At 40.6% G+C, this 23,422-nt stretch overlaps 1 protein-coding gene across 1 annotated transcript in view; it reads right to left on the bottom strand.

Annotated features, from left to right (window-relative positions):
- The window catches only part of tspan15 (tetraspanin 15), a 44,189-nt gene that overhangs the window by 6,828 nt on the left and 13,939 nt on the right, over positions 1 to 23,422 (bottom strand). Inside the window, exons 4-5 of the mRNA XM_071897107.2 lie at positions 16,773 to 16,868; positions 1,634 to 1,750 (exon numbers count right to left, since the gene is read on the bottom strand). Coding sequence (XP_071753208.1) covers positions 1,634 to 1,750; positions 16,773 to 16,868 — 213 coding nt within the window. The remainder of the gene's footprint in view (positions 1 to 1,633; positions 1,751 to 16,772; positions 16,869 to 23,422) is intronic.

The following is a 23,422-nucleotide window of genomic DNA, read 5'->3' as shown; positions in this document are numbered from 1 at the left end:
TCAAGTTCTTGGTCATTCTCTCTTTCTTTCCTTGCTAATGTCACATATGGGGAGTGTAGGTGTGTAAATTAAGGGGAGAACATGTGCTTGTGTGTGTGGGAGGAAATTGCATGTGAATGTGTCTGTGTAATGGAATGGCAAAGGCTTAATCATCGTCATAGGGAAGGCCGAGTGTGAAGTCAAACTAACTGCATATTATTACAGCTATTACTATAATGACACACTGCACAACTGTGCAGACTGCTTCAGAAATTCCCAGCCCTTTTTATAAATGCATAGAATAACCACAGATGAAATGTTGGCTGTATCCAAGAATTTCAGATAATCTAAGCTAGTATAATGCGTTACTGTAATCACATTACTAACGGAGTAGAGTAAGGCATCACTGTTCCAATTTCAGCAATCACATTACAGTTACTGATCTAACAGATAGGTGTTCACTTGCGTTGCTTTCTTTAGCCTTTTTAACCTCTTTATTGGCGTAATATCTATCAAAAGATTCCCCTCTTCTTATCCTGCCTTCAAGTCATGTCGGAAATATCAGACTTACAGTAGAGCGCACATGAACGAGCCAACAAAGTGATAAATATGACTCAGAAAGTCAGAATGTAATGTTGTAGGCTCTGACTTTATTAAAAAACTTAAAAGAAAGATTTTGTGTCTGTCATTATTTAGACTACTTCTGCTGGTAATATGGCAATATTTATTGGCAAGTAAACCTAGCACAATCGTTTTAGGGTGTAACGCAAAAGTAATGTAACCAATTACTTTTCTCGGGCAGTAATAAGTAAAGTAATTCATTACTGTTAAGAAAAGCAATGAGTAATGCGTCATTTATTACTTTTTTCCAGTACCGACCCCCGCACTGCCGAACCAGTTAATACACATATCCATGGGGATGCAGTGTCTTTTCCCTGGGGCCTCTGCGTGGAACTGGGCACTGTAGGTTGCAGGGATTGAAACAGCTTCCCTTCGACTAGTGAGTGCCTTTCTAACCAATCTTCCCAACCATGACTCATTTTTGGCGGTCTGAGGAAATGGCTGAGATTCCAACAGACATGAAAGCTGTGGGTTATACTGATGTTTACTACGTGCAAAGCAGAATGCAAAACAACACAGATGGCTGCAACATCTAAGCCCTTTTAACTCATCTGTGGCTCTTTGCCCCCCCCGGGCATTACGGTTTTTGCTTCATGGCTCTTTCTTGAACGTTTTATGAAGGAATAGAAAAATAAACACACACACAAACAAACACACAGACATGGCGAACACAATACATGTCTTTGTGCATGGAATTTAAATAATATTTCATAAGGCATGCCACAATCCAGTATTAAATAGAGTAAAGTAGCACTCACAGTAGTAGTGGTAGTAGTACTAGCAGTAGTAATAAAACTAGATTGGTTGTAATTGTAGAACCTTAGTGGTAATGCAGCAGGTAATAGTATTACTTGTAGTGGTAGTAGTAGTTTTAGCAGGAGTACTGTTTTTCTAGTAGCAGAAGGTACTAATATGACTTTACTTGTAATACAACAGGCATTGGGATGCCCATAAAAGACAGACAGTTTTATGGTGTAACAGTAACCAAAATAATAGTAGTGATAATACTAACAGTAATAGTAGTGATACCTACCTTAGTGGTAATGCAACAGGTATAAGGAACACCGCAGGCTAACGGACCAGGTGCGGAACAGTTGTGGTACATGTTGACCTCCCAGTCCTTAAACTCTTGACCTCCGCAACACTTAAACTGACAGACACAAGGAAGGTGGGAGAGAGAAGAGACAGAGGGAGAGAGAGGGAGAGAGAAACAGAGAGAAGGGAGGGAGAGAGCAAGATGGGTTGAAAAGAGTGAGGAGAGTGAGAGATAGATGGGTGAGGGGGCAGGAGGGAGAGACAAAGAGACACAAAGAGACAGGAAGAAAGTACTTGTTAATTTTTTTTTTCCGGCTGTGCTGACATAATGGCAATAGTATTTTTAGCTGAAAGGAGCCATAATTACCAGGACAATTTTGCAAGTGAATGTGTGTGTGTGTGTGTGCGTGTGTTTGGGTGTGTGTGTGTGTGTGTGTGTGTGGGGGGGGTGAATCCCTCTGTCTCTCTCTCTTGCTGTACCTGTAAGTCAAGATAGTTTTTTATGGCAGTGGTTCTCAACCGTGTGCCATCAAGGCTCAAGACTATGCAGGTTTTCATTTGAACTAAAGTACACCATCTGATTTCACTGATTAGTTCCCCCCTCTCTGTTTGAAGGTGGCAAATCAGTGAAATCAGTTCTTGTGGTGTTTGGCTGGAATGAAAAGCTACATAATCACTGGACTGGCACATGTGGTGGTTGAGAACTACCGTTTTATGGTTAAGATTAGATAAATAGAGCTAGCAGCAGAGGCTGAACATTAGGACTGGGTGCTCCCTGTTGATTTGCAGCCAGATCCACTGTTATATTATTCAGGGAGTTAGGATTCATGATCAGAGCTGACATCGGGCTACAAAGGCAGCTTCTGAAGCAGTCAAAAGGATACACAGTGGCTCTGGATGAAAAGAAAAGACACCAGCTAGGTTCCCAAGTATGGAAATCCATCTAATGACAAAGGCAGGAGTTACTGTAGCACATGATGGCATAGCTATGGTAGCAGGATTGGGTAGCCATATACCCCATTCAGCTTCTGGTATAACTGATAGTTAAGCCTATCATTTGCAGATTAAATTCATTTTCAGAACAGCTGAGCTGACCATTTCTATCCAGCACAGTCAGCCGCCTCGTTAGCCTACGATCGCCGGTACAATTCAGCTTCTGAACTGCTGAGCAGGCCGTGTCAAGCAGGGGGTCAGCTTTTGTTGTGATGGTAACGTTGGGAATTCTTGGGTGAGACATTGTGGCTAAGTGGGTAGTGTAGGTGTAGTATAGATGAGAACGGATATGGAGGCAATAGTTCTGGGATTCAATTTACTATTGAACATTTTGGAGGTGCCACTGGCCTAATTCAACAAAACACAGATGATAGGAGGCTTCTTGATAAGGGCGGTGAGCGGTGACCTGCCTGCTCTCATCCACGCCCCTTTCCTGTAATATCCAAACCAGGATACAATGGATGGAAAGGCACAGCAATATTCCTGAATGGTCATTTGACTTGGGCACAGATGGCTACCCTTAAATTAAACAAGCACTGGACTGGTGCATGAGACTCAGAAAAAATTATATATCAACATGCTATCATGGCAAAGGCATCATTTGGCTAAGTTTTCCAGTGGGAGTTTTAACATTTAACAAGTGAAAAAAATACATTTACATTGCAGGTAAATCCTAAAAGGCCCTTTGCACTGAATGAACTGAGTACAACAAAACAAAGACAATACATCAAAAGGCAGGGACAAATAAAATAAATAAAATGTAGAGCTCAGCAATCATCAATTTCAAGGGACTGTCCATGTTTTGTTCCACAGTAAGTATAGCTTCATTGGTCTTCTGAAGAAAATTCTTCTTTTTAGGTTTTTCCAAGTCTTTTTGATAGAGTAGGTTGAAACAGTGAAACAAAACAAAGCAACAGCAAACCCACAAAACAGGAAGGGCAATCTTTAGTAGCAGTTATCCATGCTATGTGTTTGAGGCCTTCTCAAACTATGGAACCATGAGATCCATTATTCATGTAACCCGCATAAAAATAATAAATGTTCAAATCCAACTCCTTTTTTCTCCAATGAAAAGGCTCTTCAACCTTACCCACCCCACTCAGCATTAGAAAGTTGGAAAACTATGCCTCACAGATTGGAGTTTACTCTTGTGCATCAATACACTTGTGGCCCCAAATAACAAGTGAATGCCCACATGCACAGAATACTGTGACACCAACCAATGATTTTTATTGTCCCCTTTTAGGTTATTTCAAACAATTTATTATTGAAAAAAGCCCAGAGGCTGCAAATATTCATTACTTCACAGGAAAAATATATGAGTTTAGAAAGGCTACAAACCTGTCTAAAAGCTTTTTGGTTTCAGCAGCAGAGGTTTGATACTCTGCCCGAACCCGAGACCGGCCCAGCCCGGCCCGTGGGTCGGGGCCGGTCTCGTTGTCAGATATAAGGTTTTTTTTGTTTTTTTTTTAAATAATTGGGGTGGGGAGTAAGCTATTTGGTGTGATAATCAGAATGTTATATGTAGGCCCTGGATATATATATATGTATATATAGGCATGCGCAAAGGCTGCTCGGGTTTGTTGAACCAACTGAAACAAGTTTCGCTTCTGTTGCGCTATTCATTAAGATCCCGTGCATAATTCCGAACAGATTTCTGTCATTCAAATTTCTCTGTAATCCGCAAAGTCTGATTGTTAATTCCTTGTGTCAATTATGTTTTTATCACCAGTCAATCAAAGGTTACGATTTGAAATGTAAGTGTCGGGTTTTTGCTGCCTTGTGAGAGGAAGTAGGCTATTCAGTAAGATCCCGCACGTAATTCTGAACAGATTTTTGTCATTCAAACAGCTCGGAATTAGTTTAGTTATAAACAGCCAACTTACTAAGAAAATTTCGGTTTTAAACCGGGCTCGGGCCCATAAATGCAGCCAATGGGACGGGCCCGTGCTGGGCTCAGAAACAAAATGTTTTTCATTATTTGAATGATAAGGAAAATCCACTTCCTTAATTGCTTGAAATGAAAGTAATTTGAACCCAACCCTCCAATTTGTCCATTATTATTTTGTTTTTAACTGGCACCCAGGCTCATCAAAGGAAGACAACACCACAAAACAGCATACATCTAATTTAGCAGGTTCTTAGGTGTACATTGGTGTGTTTCCGATACCAATTTCTACTTGGATAGTTTTGTTTTCCTAAGTCTGAGTTTCAGGATTTGCTACATCATGAACATAGAAATCTTCTGCACATCTCAAGGGTCGTCTTAGTGACAGGTTCATACGAGGAGCACAATTAATGAGAAGCAAACAACTCCTGAACACTGTCTGCACTCTCTGCTGGCTCCACACTTCCCCCTTCTCAGCACAAAAATGTAGAAATGGCTAGCATATTAGCGGGTTAGCTAGTGAAGCTCTGCTTATTTCCAAAAGCTGAGGCAATATGGCTGCAGAGAAGAATTTGTCAAAAACATAATGGACGATAACATTTTAAATCACATTTCATTGAACTCCACACTTCAGGCATTCTTATATGAACCACAATTTTGCTGAGGAGATTTTGCGAAGGAGGCAAGAAGGAGCTGCTGCTACGAGTCGAGGCTCCCCTGGGAAAAGACATCGCTGGGACGGAGAGGCACTAGAGAGGTACGGGCTAACAGTGAATCCATGTCTGACACTATAGGGATCACTGTGTGTTACTTAACACAAAGTTTCGATGCACACATGGACAGTGGCATCTTTGAAACATTCCTTTGCACAACCAACAGGATAAACTGGTGAAAGAGAACGGCACCAGCTGAGAGAGCTAATGACTAATAAGTCCCTTCAACTGGCTAAACTATGATAACTTGATAAAAATGATACATAACATAAACATTAGCAATAAAACGCTGTTATGTATCATCTGGTCTATGGGCCATGCATGTCTAATTAATTGTATCCAGTTTGCTATGTTTTGCATAAGACAATCACTTGGGCATGCAAGGGACAGATTTTTTCTTTTTATTTACTGTTTCCATGTCTCCTGGACAACTTTTGCTAGGCTACTCCAGCCAAGTTACTAGCTTATTGTACTAAACAAACAATGTTTTCCTGCCTCGGTTGGCTGTGCCCTGTTTTTGAATTGGCCGCACCTTGACATAATGGCATTGGTCTATAGGTGGGTCTAGCGCAAAACACGTTGGAAAACTGAGGCCCAGATTCACTTAAGGTTTGCACAGGGAAGAGCGTGTGCTTTAGCACCAAAATGACCATGAATTAACCATTCACAATGAGTTGAAAGCGTGCCTGACAGTGCTGACCAAAAAGCTCAAGCTTCTATGCGCCTATCATGGTAATGCGTATCTAAATTATATGTAAACCACATTATTTTGCCCAGATAACAGTTATTTATGGCTGAGGCGATGCAAATCGCTTTGCAAAATCAACTAATCCAAATTATTGCAGCCCATAAAGTATAACATCTTAAGTAAAGGCTTATTTGCAAAGATATTTGGCCATTCAGAATGGCTGCTGTCATTGCTGCAAGACACGGACGTCATCACCAGCAAGTCAGGCAAGAAAGGGAGGGGGTACTCCGTCCAAGAATATCAGATCAGACCAGAAACCGCTCCAATTATAAAGGGCGATTTAGAGAGCAATGGTGCCAGCCTTGAGCTGACACACAAAGCTGAAGCACACAATTTGTGATTACTGGTGATGAAGGGGGTTATTTGCTTGCTCAGTGCTCTTTTGTTTGCACCAGCTCTTGGTTTGCATAAATTTCTTAGTGAATAACATGAAAACTCTGCACTCTTAGCTCAAGCAACTGAGGTGCAAAAACATGCATAAATTGCCCTAGCAACATAATCTTAGTGAATAACTGAGTATCTACATAATTTCCAGAAGCTGGCTACTCCGTTTCTCCTGTTTTCTCCCCACGCCGTTGCTAGTAAAATTGGTGCACAACCCACGCTGTTATGGAAGCTATAAGCATGGTTAAGCATGTTCATGTCCATTAATTATATACAGTACTCTATAATAGTACTCTGGACAGATGGAAACCCTATAAAAACTCAAGCCTTACTTTAGTAAGTGCTGATTCATAGGCAGGATTGTGACAAAACAACTTCAGGGAGCTTCATCCTGGGACCCAGGCTCATTAAAACATAATACTAAACTACTCTTACCATGTGGGACCCACAAAAAGCAGGACTCATTTTGAATCACAATCCAGAGTTTAAGAAACTCAGCGTTTCATTTCTATTTTTCCAATGGTGAAAGTCGACTACACAGCTGCCTTGGAGGGTAGACAACACAATAAACACTGAAATAAGAACCCGAGAGCCATAATATTAGCTGTGCATTGTACTCATTCACTGAGACAGCTATTGTAATGGGAGGAAAAGTGAGGGAGGGTGAAAGTGAGGAAGGAAGACAGAGAGAGAGAGAGAGAGAGAGAGAGAGAGAGAGAGAGAGAGAGAGAGAGAGAGAGAGAGAGAGAGAAAGAAAGAAAGAAAGAAAGAAAGAGAGAGGCAATATGACTATATAGAGAAAGAGTCTATATGAACACACAGAGTCTATACTGCTTTAGCAACATTGTATCCTAACAGTCATGCCAATAAAGCATATCTCAATTGAATTGGAGAGGGAGAGAGAGAGAAAGAGGAGAGAGAGAGACACCAAGAGAGAGAGGAAGAGAGTGAGACAACAAGAGATAACGAGAGAATGAATAAATGAATAAATATGAGACTGCTCTTTGCCAGGCAGCGTGATCAGTATATCAACATAATGCCAGTGTGCCAGGGTGTTATCCCCCGTCTCATTGGCATGGTTCCACACAGCAGGATTTTCCAAGCAGTGGGTCACAGGAAGGCTAAATAATTATGATGTGATGAATGTCTAGAGCTGTTGGCTCTGACTCCAAAAACAGCACAACTCCTTGCCATTAAATTACACAGAGTAAAACAGTTCCTGCCATAAATTTGTTGTACATATTTGGTAATTCCACAAGTCCAATTTCATATTAGTTAATTCATATAATTCATTTGAGTTCTGGCTCTTCCTGTGTAACTCTGTCAGGTCAACAACAGCAGCCATTCTCAAAATAGGTTCTGGGGATCTCCAGGCACAGAACTTGAATGGGTAGAAAGGACACTTCCTGGTGTATCTGTATGTAATTTCCTTTGGCACACCTAACATGGACTCCACAGACTTTTGATAATGTTGCCATGTAAATGAACATTGCTTTATGTTTGGACAGAACATGGGAGAGAAAGATAGAATGTTCAGAACATGTTCAGAGAGCAGCAACATACGCCTAACTTTCAGTTCCTAAGTGCTTTTTCGATGAAATTCAGCTGAACAGAAGGATTTCCCTGGAGCAAGACGTTCCTGACAGGTTACCATATGAGTGATGATGCTTCTCAATAACAAGGATGTAGTGGATACATGATCAGAAAGTAGACCAGGTGCTTGGTGTAAGTGGTAGGACACTCAAAAACAGTGAAAGACATATTTGCTTGATGCTCTCTCATTCAGCAACACGGCAGATGAAACATTACTAAATGAACCACAAAGGTTAGATCCATGCCTGTATCACTGACCGGGCATGCAGGGCACATGCCCCAGGGCCCCAGACCACCAGCGGCCCTAAAATATTCTAAGTCCCGTGTCCGTGTTCAATGCATTTTACAACATTTCACGAATTTCAATTGAAATGTGCAGTCAGGCAGGACCCTGACAGATATAGGCCCGTAGGCCACAGTTTATGATTATGGGGGCCCAAGTCACAGCCTCTAATGACATTTCTTTTGATGCGGAGGCCCCAATCACAATTATTAAACTGCCACCTCTTGCTTGTATGTTTATGAGCAGTGCATTTAGTGAGTATCATCCAGCTAAGATGCAGAGCACTAATTATATACTGGTGGGACAGGGGGGTCTAGGTACAGACAGCCAAACCTTTTCAATAAATTTCAACATTTAACATTTTTTTTGGTCCTTCATTCTCGCCACCTATCACCTCGCCTCCTTAAAGCCACAACCTGCAATCCAAATGTAAACAAAGGGAAGCCCCACCACCTAAAACTAGGAACTGAAGCTTGCCTTGGGGTTGGACAAATGTTATCACTCTCAAATTGAATGAGTGAGCTCTAGATAGAAGGAATGGCAGTTTGTAATAGCTAAAGCTGAGTTTCGGATTACTTTGAACCTGTAAAAGGTTTACGTTTGTATTGTTTGTGAACAGGCTAGTATGTTAATTTAAAGTGTGGAGGTGTGTACCGAGAGGTGGGGGGCCCAATAGGACATGTGTGCCCAGGGGCCCTGTGGTTGGTTAATCCGGCCCTGGTTAGATCCACTGTGTGGTTATCTGTTTTTTATGGTAATGAAAGTAGTCATAAAGTTTTACTGGCAGTTCCAACTTCAGTTGAGTCCAGGCTAAAGCTAAATGCTGTTTTCAAACCCATTTCAGCTAAAATGTTTATGGAAGACATAGCAGCCCACTAGAAAATCCTCACATTTCACAAACATTAATTTGTGCTTTCTAAGTTTTTTTCCAGCTGGAAGCAGCGAGTTCTAGGCACCAATTTGTTGTGTGTTGGTCATAATTATGGTTATTAGACAGCCAGGTAATGATATGGCAGCACCTAACTAGGGATGTCTAATAACACCAGTTGTCTGCTCCTGCTAATAGTCACTGTGCTGAGTAGGAGGATTTCTTTTTTTTATACTATATATATATATCTGTACATTTTGTCCCTAAATGGCTCTCAGAGAGTTGCTGGTTAGTAACTGTTTTCACACTTGAGTGATGATATTACACACCCCTTTGTTCACCGACTTGATAGTAAAATAAAATACAAATCAATTCATGTCACTCTTTCTTTGCTTTCTCCTCCTCCCCATTTTATCTCTTTTTCATCCATCTTTTTCCATCATATCCCATAACAGAAAGTGTAGCTCTGCTGATCTTTCAGCTTCACCCCTCACCATCATTTTCCTCCCCTTCCTTTTCAGATGTTTGTTTTCCTTCTGCCCCCCATTCTTTAGAGGTCCATTACCAGGAGAAAGCCCTCAGACTCGGCCATGTTGCTCAGACTGAGATACTTGCTGACAGACTGAGCGACTGATTTTGTAGCTGACGGCCTGACTGACTGATGGCTGGCGGTTCACTAGCAGACTGGCTGACTGTATGACTGACTGGGTGAATTGCCTAATTGGCTAGCTGCCCACTGGGCTGTGAGGCTGTGTCCACCAGGAACCGCTCCTTCTCCAATCCTGCGCTCCGCTGCCTTCACTATTGTATGGCACCCATCCAGCAACTGGTCTGAGCCTAATAGTTTATTATCACAGAAATGAGAATGGGAGCATTTTGACATTTACAAAATATTAAATATTGTTTATGCCTTCACAACTGTTGCAATAATTTTATATCAAACATGCACAACAGTTAACAATCTCAGAGACACCCAAGTATCTGTGTTTGGTATTAAAATTATTGTGGTTGATACTAGAACGTCAGAGTTCAATGTTGTGCTCGCTGAATATAACCCAAATTCAAGAAACCAATGAGAGAGCACCATACATTTGACTCATTTCCAAGGCAACGTTACCCAACTTCGCTGCTGGCCAGCTGTGCGGTGGTGTCGTCCCTCAGGCAGGCGATGAGAGGGACGCACCAACCAAAACACACACAACCTGGGATGTATGGAAATGCAAGTTGACTCTCTCTCTCTCTCTCTCTCTCTCTCTCTCTCTCTCTCTCTCTCTCTCTCTCTCTCTCTCTCTCTCTCTCTCTCTCTCTCTCTCTCTCTCTCTCTCTCTCTCTCTCTCTCTCTCTCTCTCTCTCTCTCTCTCTCTCTCTCTCTCTCTCTCTCTCTCTCTCTCTCTCTCTCTCTCTCTCTCTCTCTCTCTCTCATATAACTGGATAGCCTTGCATTTCCATTCTGAAGTAGCCTAACAGGTAGGGGGGGTGTGTGTGTGCGTGTACCCATGCACATCAGTGGATAGCCCAAAATGTTCTAGTGATTTAATGGGAAAATGTGTCAATGAACTGGCAGATTCACTGCACAGAAAATATTCAGAGAAACAGTGAATTTTCAGAAATGGAAGTTAACAGGCTGAGCTTCATCCTATCTGTCTACCTGTAAAATTCTCAGTGATGTCGGATGTGACATAAAAAGTACAAAAACAGCAATATTCATAAAGCCTCTTATAGAAGTAGGGTAGGGTGATATAGAATAAGGAAGATCACCAAGAAGTAGATGTAAGAATAGATCAGATATCCTACTTTGAGATTTTCTGTGCTAAACATGAATATTCTACAAGCAGAAACCATATGACTTATTTTCATTTGTTTCACCTTTGCAGAATTACAGTGAGGAAAAAGCAGTTGAGTAATCTAGTAGGCTAGATATCACAGGCACATGCATTACATTGTTCATATGTATTGATTTTCTTGATGATATCTGGGATCTCTCTGTAGGGTTCTCCCAGTAAAATCTGGCCATTTCCAGCACTGATAATAATAATAAAACAAAGGATATAAGAGAGAAAAAAAAATACTCAGTACTCAAATAAAGATTTAAGGCACTTGTGACTTGATTAACTATTCAGAATTCTATTAAAATCTAGTTTAACTTTAATCTAGATATTATTCTCTCTCTTGGGTGTATTTTTGACAGTGTATTTAAACATGATCAACTGTTTCTTCCTCACCACAATGATCACATCTTCCATTAATGTGTTTCCTAATCAAGAGGAGTGTACTATTTAGCCCAGAATGATCTTGTAATGACACTGTGCTCTTTCTTATTTAGCCCTCTAGACTGTGCATGCCCAACTGTTGGATTAATTTGGAATAAGTGACGTCCCTTACTTTCTCCACTCCATTTATTTTGCCATATCTTTTTAATTTGTTCCTTAATTACCCCTCTGGCTTCTGTTTTGCTTATCTTAATGTCGAACCAAACGTTATCTCTCCTAATAGCCTGTTTTGCTAATTCATCTGCCCTTTAATTCCCATCAATTCCTATAGGAGCTGGTATCCATATAAATTTAATGCGCAGACTATCTAATCTATTCTGAATAGTGACTGTAAAATTTCTAATAACAAATCTTCTCAACTTCTAGAGTTGAAGAACTTTAAACTCATTAAAGCTGTGCAAGAATCTGAACATATAATCACCTTTCTCAGTCTCCTCTATCCAATATAAGGCAATAACCACTACCATCAGCTCACAGGAGAATACAGATACATCATTAATTAATCTTCTTGCATATTCAATATTAAACTCTGGAATTACCACTGCTGCTGATGCTCTACTCGTCTTAGGATCTTTAGAACCATCTGCGTATATCTGTAGAAAATGAATTATTTCTGATACAAGTGTTAGTGTACTCAATTATCCCCACGTTCATCTCTCACCAAGTCTAGTAGGTTAACACTATCTACTATTGGCTGTGGCAATAACCACAGATATACTGTAGCTGCCAGAGCAACAGTAGGAGAGAACCTCCTGTCCAGTAATCAAAACTCAAACGCCTTCTTTTTAACAATCCACCCAATGCTCCTGACTGATCTTCTTTCATGTTCCCAGCACGGTTCAGTAATATTTTAGTACGATGATTACTTTTATGTCCTTGTAAATTAACTCACTATGTTGTCAATAATTGTCTAAGCTCCAATGGCATTTCTTCCATTTCTACTTGTAAAGCTGGAGTAGATTTAAAAGCCCCGCAACAAATCCTTGGTGCTTTAAGTTGTGCTTGAATTAAATCCAACTTTCCCAACAAAGTTTTTGAGGCCGACCCATAAGCCACACACTCATAATCCAGAATTTATCTCATCAAATCAATATATAAAGATTTCAGCTCCCCACTCCTTCCCTGCCAATCACCTCATAACATTTAAAACGTTCCTATATTTGTTCATAACTTTCTGTGTAAATTCCAAGTGAGCCGAACATCAAACCAGACCCCTAAAAATCGAAAGGATCATATAAACAGACTACAAATATTGACTTCTTTCACAATCTGTCTTTGTTTTCTCAACCGGAAATCTAAATCCCTACTCCATAGACCACTCCAACTCTTTGCTTTACAATATAGTTCACATCCCTGCCTTTTTTGCACAGCGCCCCATCATCAGCAAATAAAGATCTACCTACATCCTGTCCAACTTTAGAATACTCATGATCAATCATGATTGAAAACAACAAAGGTCTAATTACACTTCCTTGTGGGGTTCCTTAACCCACCATATAATTTGGTGAAAAACCTCTTCCCACTCTCACCTGGACAGAGCGTCCATAAACATCTTACCTGACATTCAAAACCTTTTCATTTTAATTAACAATCCATTCTATCCACATCAAGTCATGAGGACCAATGTAAGCTCTTGAGGAGAGATTAGGCATGTGTGGCTACATATTAGCATATATAGTCGAAATACTGTGGTATAAATGCCCTTCAGACTGGTTACATGGCCCATTTTAGTTTTATAAGGTGATCAGAGTTAGTAATGCCCCCATTAGAAACTTTATCTAGGTGTTCCAATCTGAAAAGGACTCTCATGAGAAAAAGGGCAGGCCCTTTGTACAAAAGATGTGATCAAAACAAGGCCAGACGTTGAAATAAACCAAAATTACCCCCACCCTCTACTGCTATAGAATTAATAAGGGAAACACTACACACACTGTTAGATAATTTCAGCTAAGACTTATTGGTTCGAGAGAAGGGGACAGCAACAGGGAAGAGTACGACCTGAACAATCTATCTGTAGCTCAAAGTATATCATCGACTGTTCCCGCCAACAGCTTTGTTAAGATAGCCTCCTATCTGATGGATGGACACCCTCTATGGACCAAACCGATCGATTAGGGCTTCTCCTGGCCTATTAGATTAAGCTTGTTGTCAACAGCAGACAGGTGGATTGAGTGATCTGGTCTTCTGAAAGGGCAATACAGTACTTTGTGCTTTCCTCAACCCAGACCTCTCTAATTCAAATCACTTTAACACCAAACTTTGATGAACTTGCTTCTAATTGTGTTTATATGTCTCTAATTCAAATCACTTAAACACAATTAGAAGCAAGTTCATCAAAGTTTGGTGTTTTTTGCTGTTCTTTTATTGTTGTATATCAAACATATTTCCCCATTTCTGCACTTTTTTTTTCTCCATTATGTCTCTGGTTATATACCAGTTCTTGTTTTGTACTCATGTGACAGTCAGGTGGTTGACGATGAATTATGAAACATGTCGTTTTCCCCCATGACTCACATTCCATTAGCAGCAACAGTGGCTAAATTTGCTGACGTTTGTGTAGTTATTACCAGAAAACCAAACCATGCATTCCAGTTGTACCTGGTTCTTAGGCTGCTCTTGGACCAAAGGGCCACATGAATATTGCATGGAAAGAAATTAACCAAGAAGAATTACCTTTTCTCATTGTGCATTTTCTATCAGAAAATTGCATAAAGGTTTTATTGCTGTATGGACAAAGCAATTCTGGTGTTTGTCAGCTCTATAGACTAAATGCCAGCCATGCCTCCTGTGATGAATCCAAAATGGATTTATAAATATGCATGATCACTTTTGTGTGAAACAACAATCCAGCCGAGTAAATGATCTCAGTGTCTGTCAGACTGACTGAATGGCTTCGTTGTTTCCAGTATGCTAAGGCTTCATGATACTAACACAAAATCCCATTACAACACTGAATGTTGTGATTGCAATATCAATTCTGATAAAAATGGAGACAGCTTTTTCTACATTTCTTTTGAAGCATTTGAAAATATGTCAGCTGGGTGGTGTATGGGGGGTCGGGGTGATTCTTTGGAGTTGATGAAAATTTGCAGCTTCTTGGAATGCGGACACTGCAGTAGTTAATACTGTGATTACTTTTTTATTTAACAGTGCAATACAATTGTCTGGGCCATTTACTGTCTATCCCAGTTCAGAAGACAAAGGCAGCCATTGCTGGACAGAGTAGTGAAATAAATGTCAGATCTCCATTAGAACAAAGTGAGGGGCGGCGGATGGAAAGGTCAACCCAGCTGGCTGAGAGCCAATCAGACAGCTTGAAAATAACAACACACAGGATCTGATATAACTTGCGTTTAATCCCCGGTTTATTAAATGGATTATGGATCAGGACCTAAAATTGATCACAAGCTTTCTGCAGTGTGGTCCCCACATAACGAGAATGTGGGGGTGCTGCTGCAACGTTTTAATGAGCCGTGGCTCCGGGATGAGAGACTAATCTTCTCATTTGGGTCTGGAGTTGAAAAAGTTTAAGAACCCCGTCCATTATAATGTGTCAGATCAAACTGCCTGAGCATCCATCATCCTATTAATGGTTGCACAGACGAGCAGGGCTGTCCCGAATACCATTTTTGGGGCTTCGAAGCTTCAGTGAGAATTACCTGCGAATATTCGAAGCTTCGCCGGGGGGGGGGGGGGGGGGGGGAAACATAACTAGATGGAAACATAACTTTTCGTCCAATGAATAAAAAAAACAAAACAAAACAAAAAAAACGCAGTATTCAAATACTAATTTGGATGTCGATTACCATGGCAACGGTAGAAGCTTCGAAGCTTCGAAGCATTCGGGTCAGCCTTACAGACGAGTAAAACTTTCCACTAGTTAGATCTCAAGGTGGTGATCCAGGTAGAAGTCAACTAGTGGCCCATACACATCAACACAGAATTACAATACAAAAACAATCATTGGTTCTGTAATATAATCCATCCCTTTTCACTTTACACTAAAAGGAAGGAGAAAAACAGCTCAGTACAGCTTCTGTCCCTCTGTGTGTTTCAGACTGCAGCAGCACAGCAGTCTGCACTTAAAGTCGAGATGAAATGAAAAATGCCTTTTTAACCCTTTTAGATCACATCCCCGGTCATATTGTGCACCTATTTAACAATATATGCCAAAAAAAATATAAAAAATCAATTTCTTTGTATTCTTATATCAAAATTCAATCATGTTTTCTTCCTGTAAAACAAAATATGCTGTGTGATTACGTAAGCATGCCCATAACCAATTTCAACCAATAATATCATGACATCCACCCATCAATCATTCTTCAACCTCTAGCTAGCCACACCGGTCTTATAAAACCGCACTTCACCATTTCTGGGTCGTAGCTGACAGAGCAATATGGAGAGAGATAGGAAGAGATGTGTGTTTGGATATCAGTGGGCAAAAACTTTGTTTTCATTTCCAAAACAATGTCACTGAGGTCTAATTCATTCATCTCTACCTTGTCCTCCTGATCTAACAGGTGAGGGAGGTGTGTGTGGAGCCGACAGTCCTCTGTAGCTCCTTTTCTCTCTGTAGCTCCGTATCCCGCTAAACTCTAAGCCCCGCCCACTGTTTAGCGGTCCAATCAAATGCAAAGGATTTGATTTAAATCCCTCTTGTAACTGTACACCGCTCAAATATTCAGTTTCACTGGGAAATACGTCACAGTACAGAAGCTAAAGATGCTCTAACTTCCGTTTCAGTGGGACTTTAATCTCCCTTCATTTTAGCGCTAAGCGAGCACAGAGGTATGGTCTCTCTGAAGTCGCACAAAAAACATCAACACGCACAAAGTACATGCACTGACACCGACACACACCGACCGCTCACACAAACACATCTAAGATCCACATGCAATTACCAGCCAACCCACACACACACACAAGGGAGTTTCTTTCATCTTTTAATTACAAGCCAAGACAATACGTGTCACAAACTGGACTCATTAACACTCATCAACAACCTCAAACCACACAAACACAGATGAAGGCAGGGCCACACACAACTAGAGAGTATAACACAATCTTATGTTCATTCCCAGGTCCATAAATTATTCAGGTCTACACAAGAAGGAAAACAATGACAACAATGTGGAAGTTGGGAGACTGTGGGACCAGAATTCCTTTTGTGCAAAATGAGCAAACTGTGGATCACTGGCCCTAAAATCCTGACCCAGCCTTGTAATACTAAACTTGGGTTTATTCTACGTACCAAAGCAAGTTATAGCCTCTACGAAAAGCCAGTAAAGGCATTTAATGCCTGTCATTTGATGGGGATTGCCCCTGTAAAAAAAAAAAAAGAGAAAGAAATGATAGTAAAGAGGAGGGCTAAATAGGGGAGTGATCTAATCTTACCTTCTTCTGAACAAAGTCCATGATGTTTTTGAAGTCCAAGTCATCGTAGTAGTTCGCAATTCCTTTACGGATGTTCTTATTGAATATGTCCACCGTCTGTGGGAGGGAGACAAAGACAAAACAGTGTGTATGTGTGTGTTTCTTTGTTTCCATGATACAATCATTTTACAGTCGAGGTGTTTTAGTCAGGCAAGCCTGGAGACGAAATGTCCTGATCAGTCAAGGTGACTGATCCACTGAACTGGAATATTAAAATAGGACAGTTTGACAGCTCACATCTGTCAGTCACAATCTGGTGCAGTGGGGTCACATTAGGCTAATATATCAGTCTATCCAGAGACTGAGAGTATTTGCAATTTGGAACTCGTCTTCAGTACATTCTTGGTGTATTATATTTGAAGATTTCCATTTAGGGAAGTATTCATTTACACCATTAAATTTCGAAGCATTTACTGTACTTTTTACTCTATCTCCCTCTATGTCTGTTACTTAGGTCTCTTTCACTGCTCATCAAGGACGGGGAGAGCAAAGTTTTGGGTGTGTTTTTGAATCGAAGCCGGACAATGGTGAGTCACATGACCTAAACAGAGCTCAGGTTCAGCCACATACATTTCACCTGATTCAGTTCTTTGTCTCTTTTCTTCATACTGACCATACTCCTGGTAAGGTCTTATTTGGGTTAAGCTGTTTAAATGCACATTTATTATCCCTTAAGCCATTAATGAACCAATTAACAGAATATTCCTGTCCACATGTGGTGTCTTGCCCACAGCTAGAATGGCCCACTAGCAAAAAAAAAAGTAAGAAAAGCTGCATCTGCTAGCTAGCCCATCCCTCTATGACTGAGCGTTAGTGGTAAAACATTTTTTTTCCTGAAATTTGACTTTTTTGAGATACAAAGGTCACTGGTGATGAATGTGTCTCTAAAGACAATGGGCCCTATTTAAACAATCCATGGTGCATGGTCTAAAGCGCATGGCGCAAGTGCATTTAGGGCGTGTCCAAATCCAAATTGCTAGTTAAACGACACACAATGTGGGCGCAAAGTAAGGCGCAAGGTGCAAAGGGGTTGTACTAAGTCCCTTAATTAATCATAGGTGTGTTTTGGGCGTAACATGAACTCAACCAATCAGAGTGTCATCTCCCATTCCCTTTAAGAGCCAGGTGCGCTTGCACCTTGGTGCATTGCTATTTAAATGGCGGATTCGGCAAGTTGGAGAAACTAATGGTTTTCTGCTGAGGAAACGGATCTGCTCGTGCGCGATGGTGATGTGTGTGTACGTCGGGTAGGCCTATGTTGTGCGTCGGGTGAAGGTAAGATAGCCTGGTAAGACCATCCTGATCACGTGACCTCACATTCTGTTTCGCTCCACGGATCAGTCTGGACTTCTAGCCGCCCACATCGATTTCAGTGGGCGGGAGTACTTGCCTTGACAGACAAACTCCTTCAGCCAATCAGCGAATCCAAATTCAAATCCAGTCGGAACAATGGCGAAAACGTCTTTTCCGCCGAGAAACTCCGCTAGTGCATACTCTTGTTCTTGTTTAATTGTTGTTATTGAGTCTATTTCTGCAATAACTGCACTTATGGCTGTGTTTACTCTACTAACGTTACCGCTCGTTGCTTCGGGAGACACCATTACTGTTTTGCCAGCGGCGGCCTGTATTTCATGTCATCAACTACGAGAGAGAGAGAGAGAGAGAGAGAGAGAGAGAGAGAGAGAGAGAGAGAGAGAGAGAGAGAGAGAGAGAGACAGAGAGAGAGAGAGAGAGAGAGAGAGAGAGAGAGAGAGAGAGAGAGACATCTTATTATCTGAATAATGCACCCTTTAAATAGCAGGAAAATACTGCCCCAGACTTTAGACCAGGTTTTTGTTGGTCAATGGTGCAATCGCTTTCCGCTGCCTCAAGATAGCAATGCACCAACAATGCGCCTGACCACACCTCATTTTAAGACCAACACGCCCATGGGCGCAAAGATGGGGGCAAGTACATTTGCTATTTAAACAACGTGGGCGCTGGGCGTGAAAATGACAACTGCGTCGGTCGGAAACTAGCAATGACACTTGCACTGCGCGTTGCACCGAGTGTAAGATAGGGCCCAATGTCTTCAGTAGCTTTCTGAGACAACAATATGTCAGTATATAATACAACAGCTTTGATATCAAACATATATATATATCTATGTCTCACTCAATTTTGATGTGGATTTTTTTTTTACCACTGATTAGAATAAATTGAGACTGCTCCTCTCATACGAGACAAAGAGATAGAAGAGACTGAGCCTATCTGCTAATTTCTTCTCTTCCTCACCTGAACGTATTAGATCTTTTCTTTGAGTCTTATAGGGTCAATGCCCCTGCAGCCATTTTGAAAACCACATTACAATGTAGAGACTCATACGGATATCTGAGTTAGCATACTGAGGTGTTTCCCTTTGAAACACACAGTCAGAAAGATGATGATATTAGACCCATATTAAAGAACTCACTGTAAGCTCACATGCCACTGTCATCTTTAACATGGTGTTCATGGAAATGAGACGGTAACAAAAAACCCATCCATCTTTATAAAACTCTACCTATAAGGCCGTGACACTCAAACCTTATTAAAAACCCACTGTAATCTCTCCTGCTACTGCCTATTTAATGCAATCTCCATGTAAATGAGATGACAGTAAAATGATAAAGAGGTGAAATATGAGACACTGGGTCCTTATTGTGTTTTAACTAAAACTGTCATGATCACACACTGAAACCTATATCATACTGTAGACACTGAAGCTTTTCCTATGTCATATGATGGTCTCACTGGAAGGGTTACACCAGCTGAGATCACGGAAATCTGTCCGGCCGTCTTTCTTATCTTTAATGTAATTATCATGTAAATGGGATGATAAAAAAGCATTAAAAAGAGGGAAAGAGACACTGAGCTCAGATACTGAAGCTTCTCCCCACAGAGAGACAAAGATATTCATGAATAAGAGATCTCTTTATCAAGACCACTTTGTCTCTGCAGTAATAGTGAAACTTACACGGTCATGTGCAAGTTATATGAAAACCTCACATCTCAAGTTTTAGTGTTTTTCTTTTACATGGACTAGACTTTTACATGGTCCTCTATGTGTTGAGTAAGTTTAATGACCCCCAATGAAACCCATTTGAAATCCATTCTGTAATTGTGAAAATGCATCACAATCAATTGGTAATCATGATCATTTCTTTTTTAAATTCATGAAAAGCTGACTTTTTGGAGATACTTTCTGGAGGTTTTTATCTGACAACAGTAACATAAGCCATTTCAATGCCTCATGCCGTTGTCACCTTTAACACAATCTTCATGTAAATGAGATGGTAATACAACCATTAAAAACAGACAAAAATGTGATACTTGGTTCTTATGTTTTTACAAATGTTCTCTAATGTTCAATACATATACAAGAGTCTTCCATAATATCATATAAATACACAAAAACATAAAACCAGGGCCTTATTGTGTCTACACTAATGTGCTTTCCACAGAGCAAATCATTTTTCACAGGTCATTTGTTTATGTCATTTTATTTAGACAGTGTAGAGTGACAGGATAGATAGAGAAAGCAAGCGAATGCCATGCAATAAACATCATGAGCCAGAGTCCAACTAATGTCCTCATTAATCTGTATTTCCTGATCTTGACTGTACATCATTATAAATTATCTTATAACCAAGGGGCAAAGTTTTCTGACATCAGAAACTTTTAGAAATGTCTTTATTGTATTGGCCAAATCACCACCAAGCACTGTAAAAGGAGATGTCTATACTTCATTTACTTTAGCACTTTAGTTATTAGGCTTGATTTAGTTTTCCTGCAAGTATAAGCTAAGTAGAAGGTCACCAATCTTTTCCTGCTTGTATTTCCTGTATCCCTGAAGCTACATGTGGTGTTAAAAGTTTGTTCAAGTATTAAGAGAAATTCAGGATCCTTAATGCGTTCTTACTGACACTATCACTTCCCTATAAGCCAGACGACTGACGAGGCAGTGTGTTGTAACTCAGCACGCTGTGATAACCCAGTCAGACCACCTGCTCAACAGTATTGATTATGTAACGAATGCAGACTCGGTCGCAAACTCACACTTCGACCAAGGTGCTATAATAAAAAAGGAAAGACTTTAATTGTAGCCAAACAAATGCCTTTCCAGATACAACAGGCAAAATGCAGAAAAACGATCAGCAGCAACCCTGATGATGAGTATTATTGCTCTCCTAGTCTGTCCACAGCTATCATCACATGCCTTATTATGATGTATGCACTGTGTTTAAAAGGATTACGGTATGAAACAAATTACTAATTCCACTCCTATAAAGTCTCTATTTTGGTTTGGTTTACCCTGAATTCTACTCCACAGACATGACAAGCCTGTTGTCGTTGCTGCTGGATGATAACCAAGAAAAGACAGACCACCGTGCATCACAAAACATCTATTAGTGACATTGGTCTGGGATGGATTGGTGTAATCTGGTCAACTGGAACCAACCACGGGTCGAAGAATGCAGTTGCCAACTGGCCAAGGCCACAGGATTTTATGTTTTAGCCACTAAAGGAGGTCAATAGGTCTAGTGAGTTTTTCACCACTGTGCCAACCAACAACTTTCAATATTTACAGCATAATTTAATAAGACAACTACTAAAAACATGACAAACTGTGCAAAGCAATGAACAGGTGGGGATGGATAGGACACTAACACAGCATGCAACAAGCATGTTTTTTGCAGTGAAAAATGGCTGCCAAAAAACATGATATCTGTATTATATAGAGAATTTTGGTAACAAATTATTAATTTTGGTATCAAGATTCATTGGCTTTGTGGCCAGATTAGTCAGTGCAAGTTTGTTTATCCATCAAATCAAAACTGCAGCCATATGAAACTCCAAGTAGACCAAATTAATCATTCAAAGCAGAAACGCACTGGCAGTGTCAGGCATGTACGTTTGCAAACATACCAGTTATTTTCAACGGTCCATCACTCACTAAGTGTCAAATAGTGCAGCAAACCACCTTGATGCATCTGCTCCGAACCCTAACGTACAGCCCCTCCAAACCAGGGCTGTACGTTAACTTTTTTTGCACATAGCACTGGTGCTACAGAGGTTGATAGTTTTGTAGCACAGGCCACAAAATTGTAGCACGCGTATAAAACGTCTGTTACCATCTCTAAAAACAACCACAAGTAGTGCAGTTCATCACTTAAACAGGTATGTGACTGACAAAGGACATTAATGTTGCATACAGGGCACACAAAATCCAAACCTTAACAAGAAATGTTTCAGACAAACATTTTCTTTATTTGCCCATAATGGTAAATTGCAGGGACATAACAACTGTATACAAAACATCAATATATTACGCTTCAAATTAGGGGTGTGAATCTTTGGGAATCTTACGATTCGATTTGATTCCGATTCTTGGGTGTCCGAATCAATTCAGAATCGATTCTCGATTTAAAACTGATTCTCGATTGAATGAATAGAAAAGGGGGCACTATTTTCAGTCTCTTGCTCCAGTATACTGTGTGCCAAACCATTCACTGGTGTCCTTAGTCCACTGAAATACAATATGAAACATAACTGGCAATTAAGATAAATGGTCCGCAGCCTTTTTATTTTAGAAAGTTAGCTGCATTAATTAATGAATAAATTAATTTGAAAGCATCTTACAGTCTCCTGCCTGTATGAGAATAACAAAATGAGGGGGAGGCGGAGTGTGTTGTTATTAACGTTATGTCTCCACAGTGGAGAGCAGCCTCTCTGCTGCAGCGTTAGCTCCGGGGAAAGCCATCGTTGTCCGAGACGCTGAGCGGGCGCAGGGTTTCTGAGGTGAAACAGACTGAGCACAGAGTTATTTTCTTCACCTCAGAGTTGGTTTAAGTTGTTTAATGCTGCAGTGTGTGTTGGTCAGCCGGTCTCGTTTGTTACTGCTGATCGCTGCTCCACTCTGCTAACGTTAGTCTCTGAGTGACGGCGTAGAAAATTCACAATATACTTCACGTTCATCTCGCAAAGGTAATTATTTAGTCATTAAATCAAAACATGTTTGCAAACGCTTGCCTTTTTTGAAGATGAACTACAATATAACTCTAGTGTGCATGCTGCAGACTGTCCGGGTGCTGCTCGCCCTCGGAGGAAACGGCGTAGAGGCAGCTGCATAGGAATTATGGGATTGTTCCCTAGGAATTGTAGGAATTGGTGTTGGATGTATGGACTCTACGCAGCAGGGGACATGATTTTTAATCGCACGATAGACTACAACTACCAAGTAGAATAGCGATGCGCCATCGATTCATCTCACACACAAACCGCTCACTTCACACAAACAAGCGGCTCCACACACACACGCAAAACTGTATCGCACGGGTGCTACTGCGGTAAATTCATTCATCGCACAGACCGATTTTTTCGTAGCACGTGCGACATATATGTCGCACTGTACAGCCCTGAAATGTAATGCAATGACGGCAAGCTAAATGGGTAATTTAGCAAGCATACAAAACATGAACAGTCTATACACTAGGTGGTGTTGTAGCTGGTCTACAATTATAAGAAGGTAATTGTAGCCCAGGCCACAAAACATCTTTCATCTCATTCTTAAGAAAATATGACAGTTACCT

This window comes from Centroberyx gerrardi, chromosome 1, assembly GCF_048128805.1.
Source record: "Centroberyx gerrardi isolate f3 chromosome 1, fCenGer3.hap1.cur.20231027, whole genome shotgun sequence".
NCBI lineage: Eukaryota > Metazoa > Chordata > Actinopteri > Beryciformes > Berycidae > Centroberyx > Centroberyx gerrardi.
The sequence above is the reverse complement of the archived record's forward strand: the minus strand, read 5'-3'. Positions and strand labels throughout refer to the sequence as shown.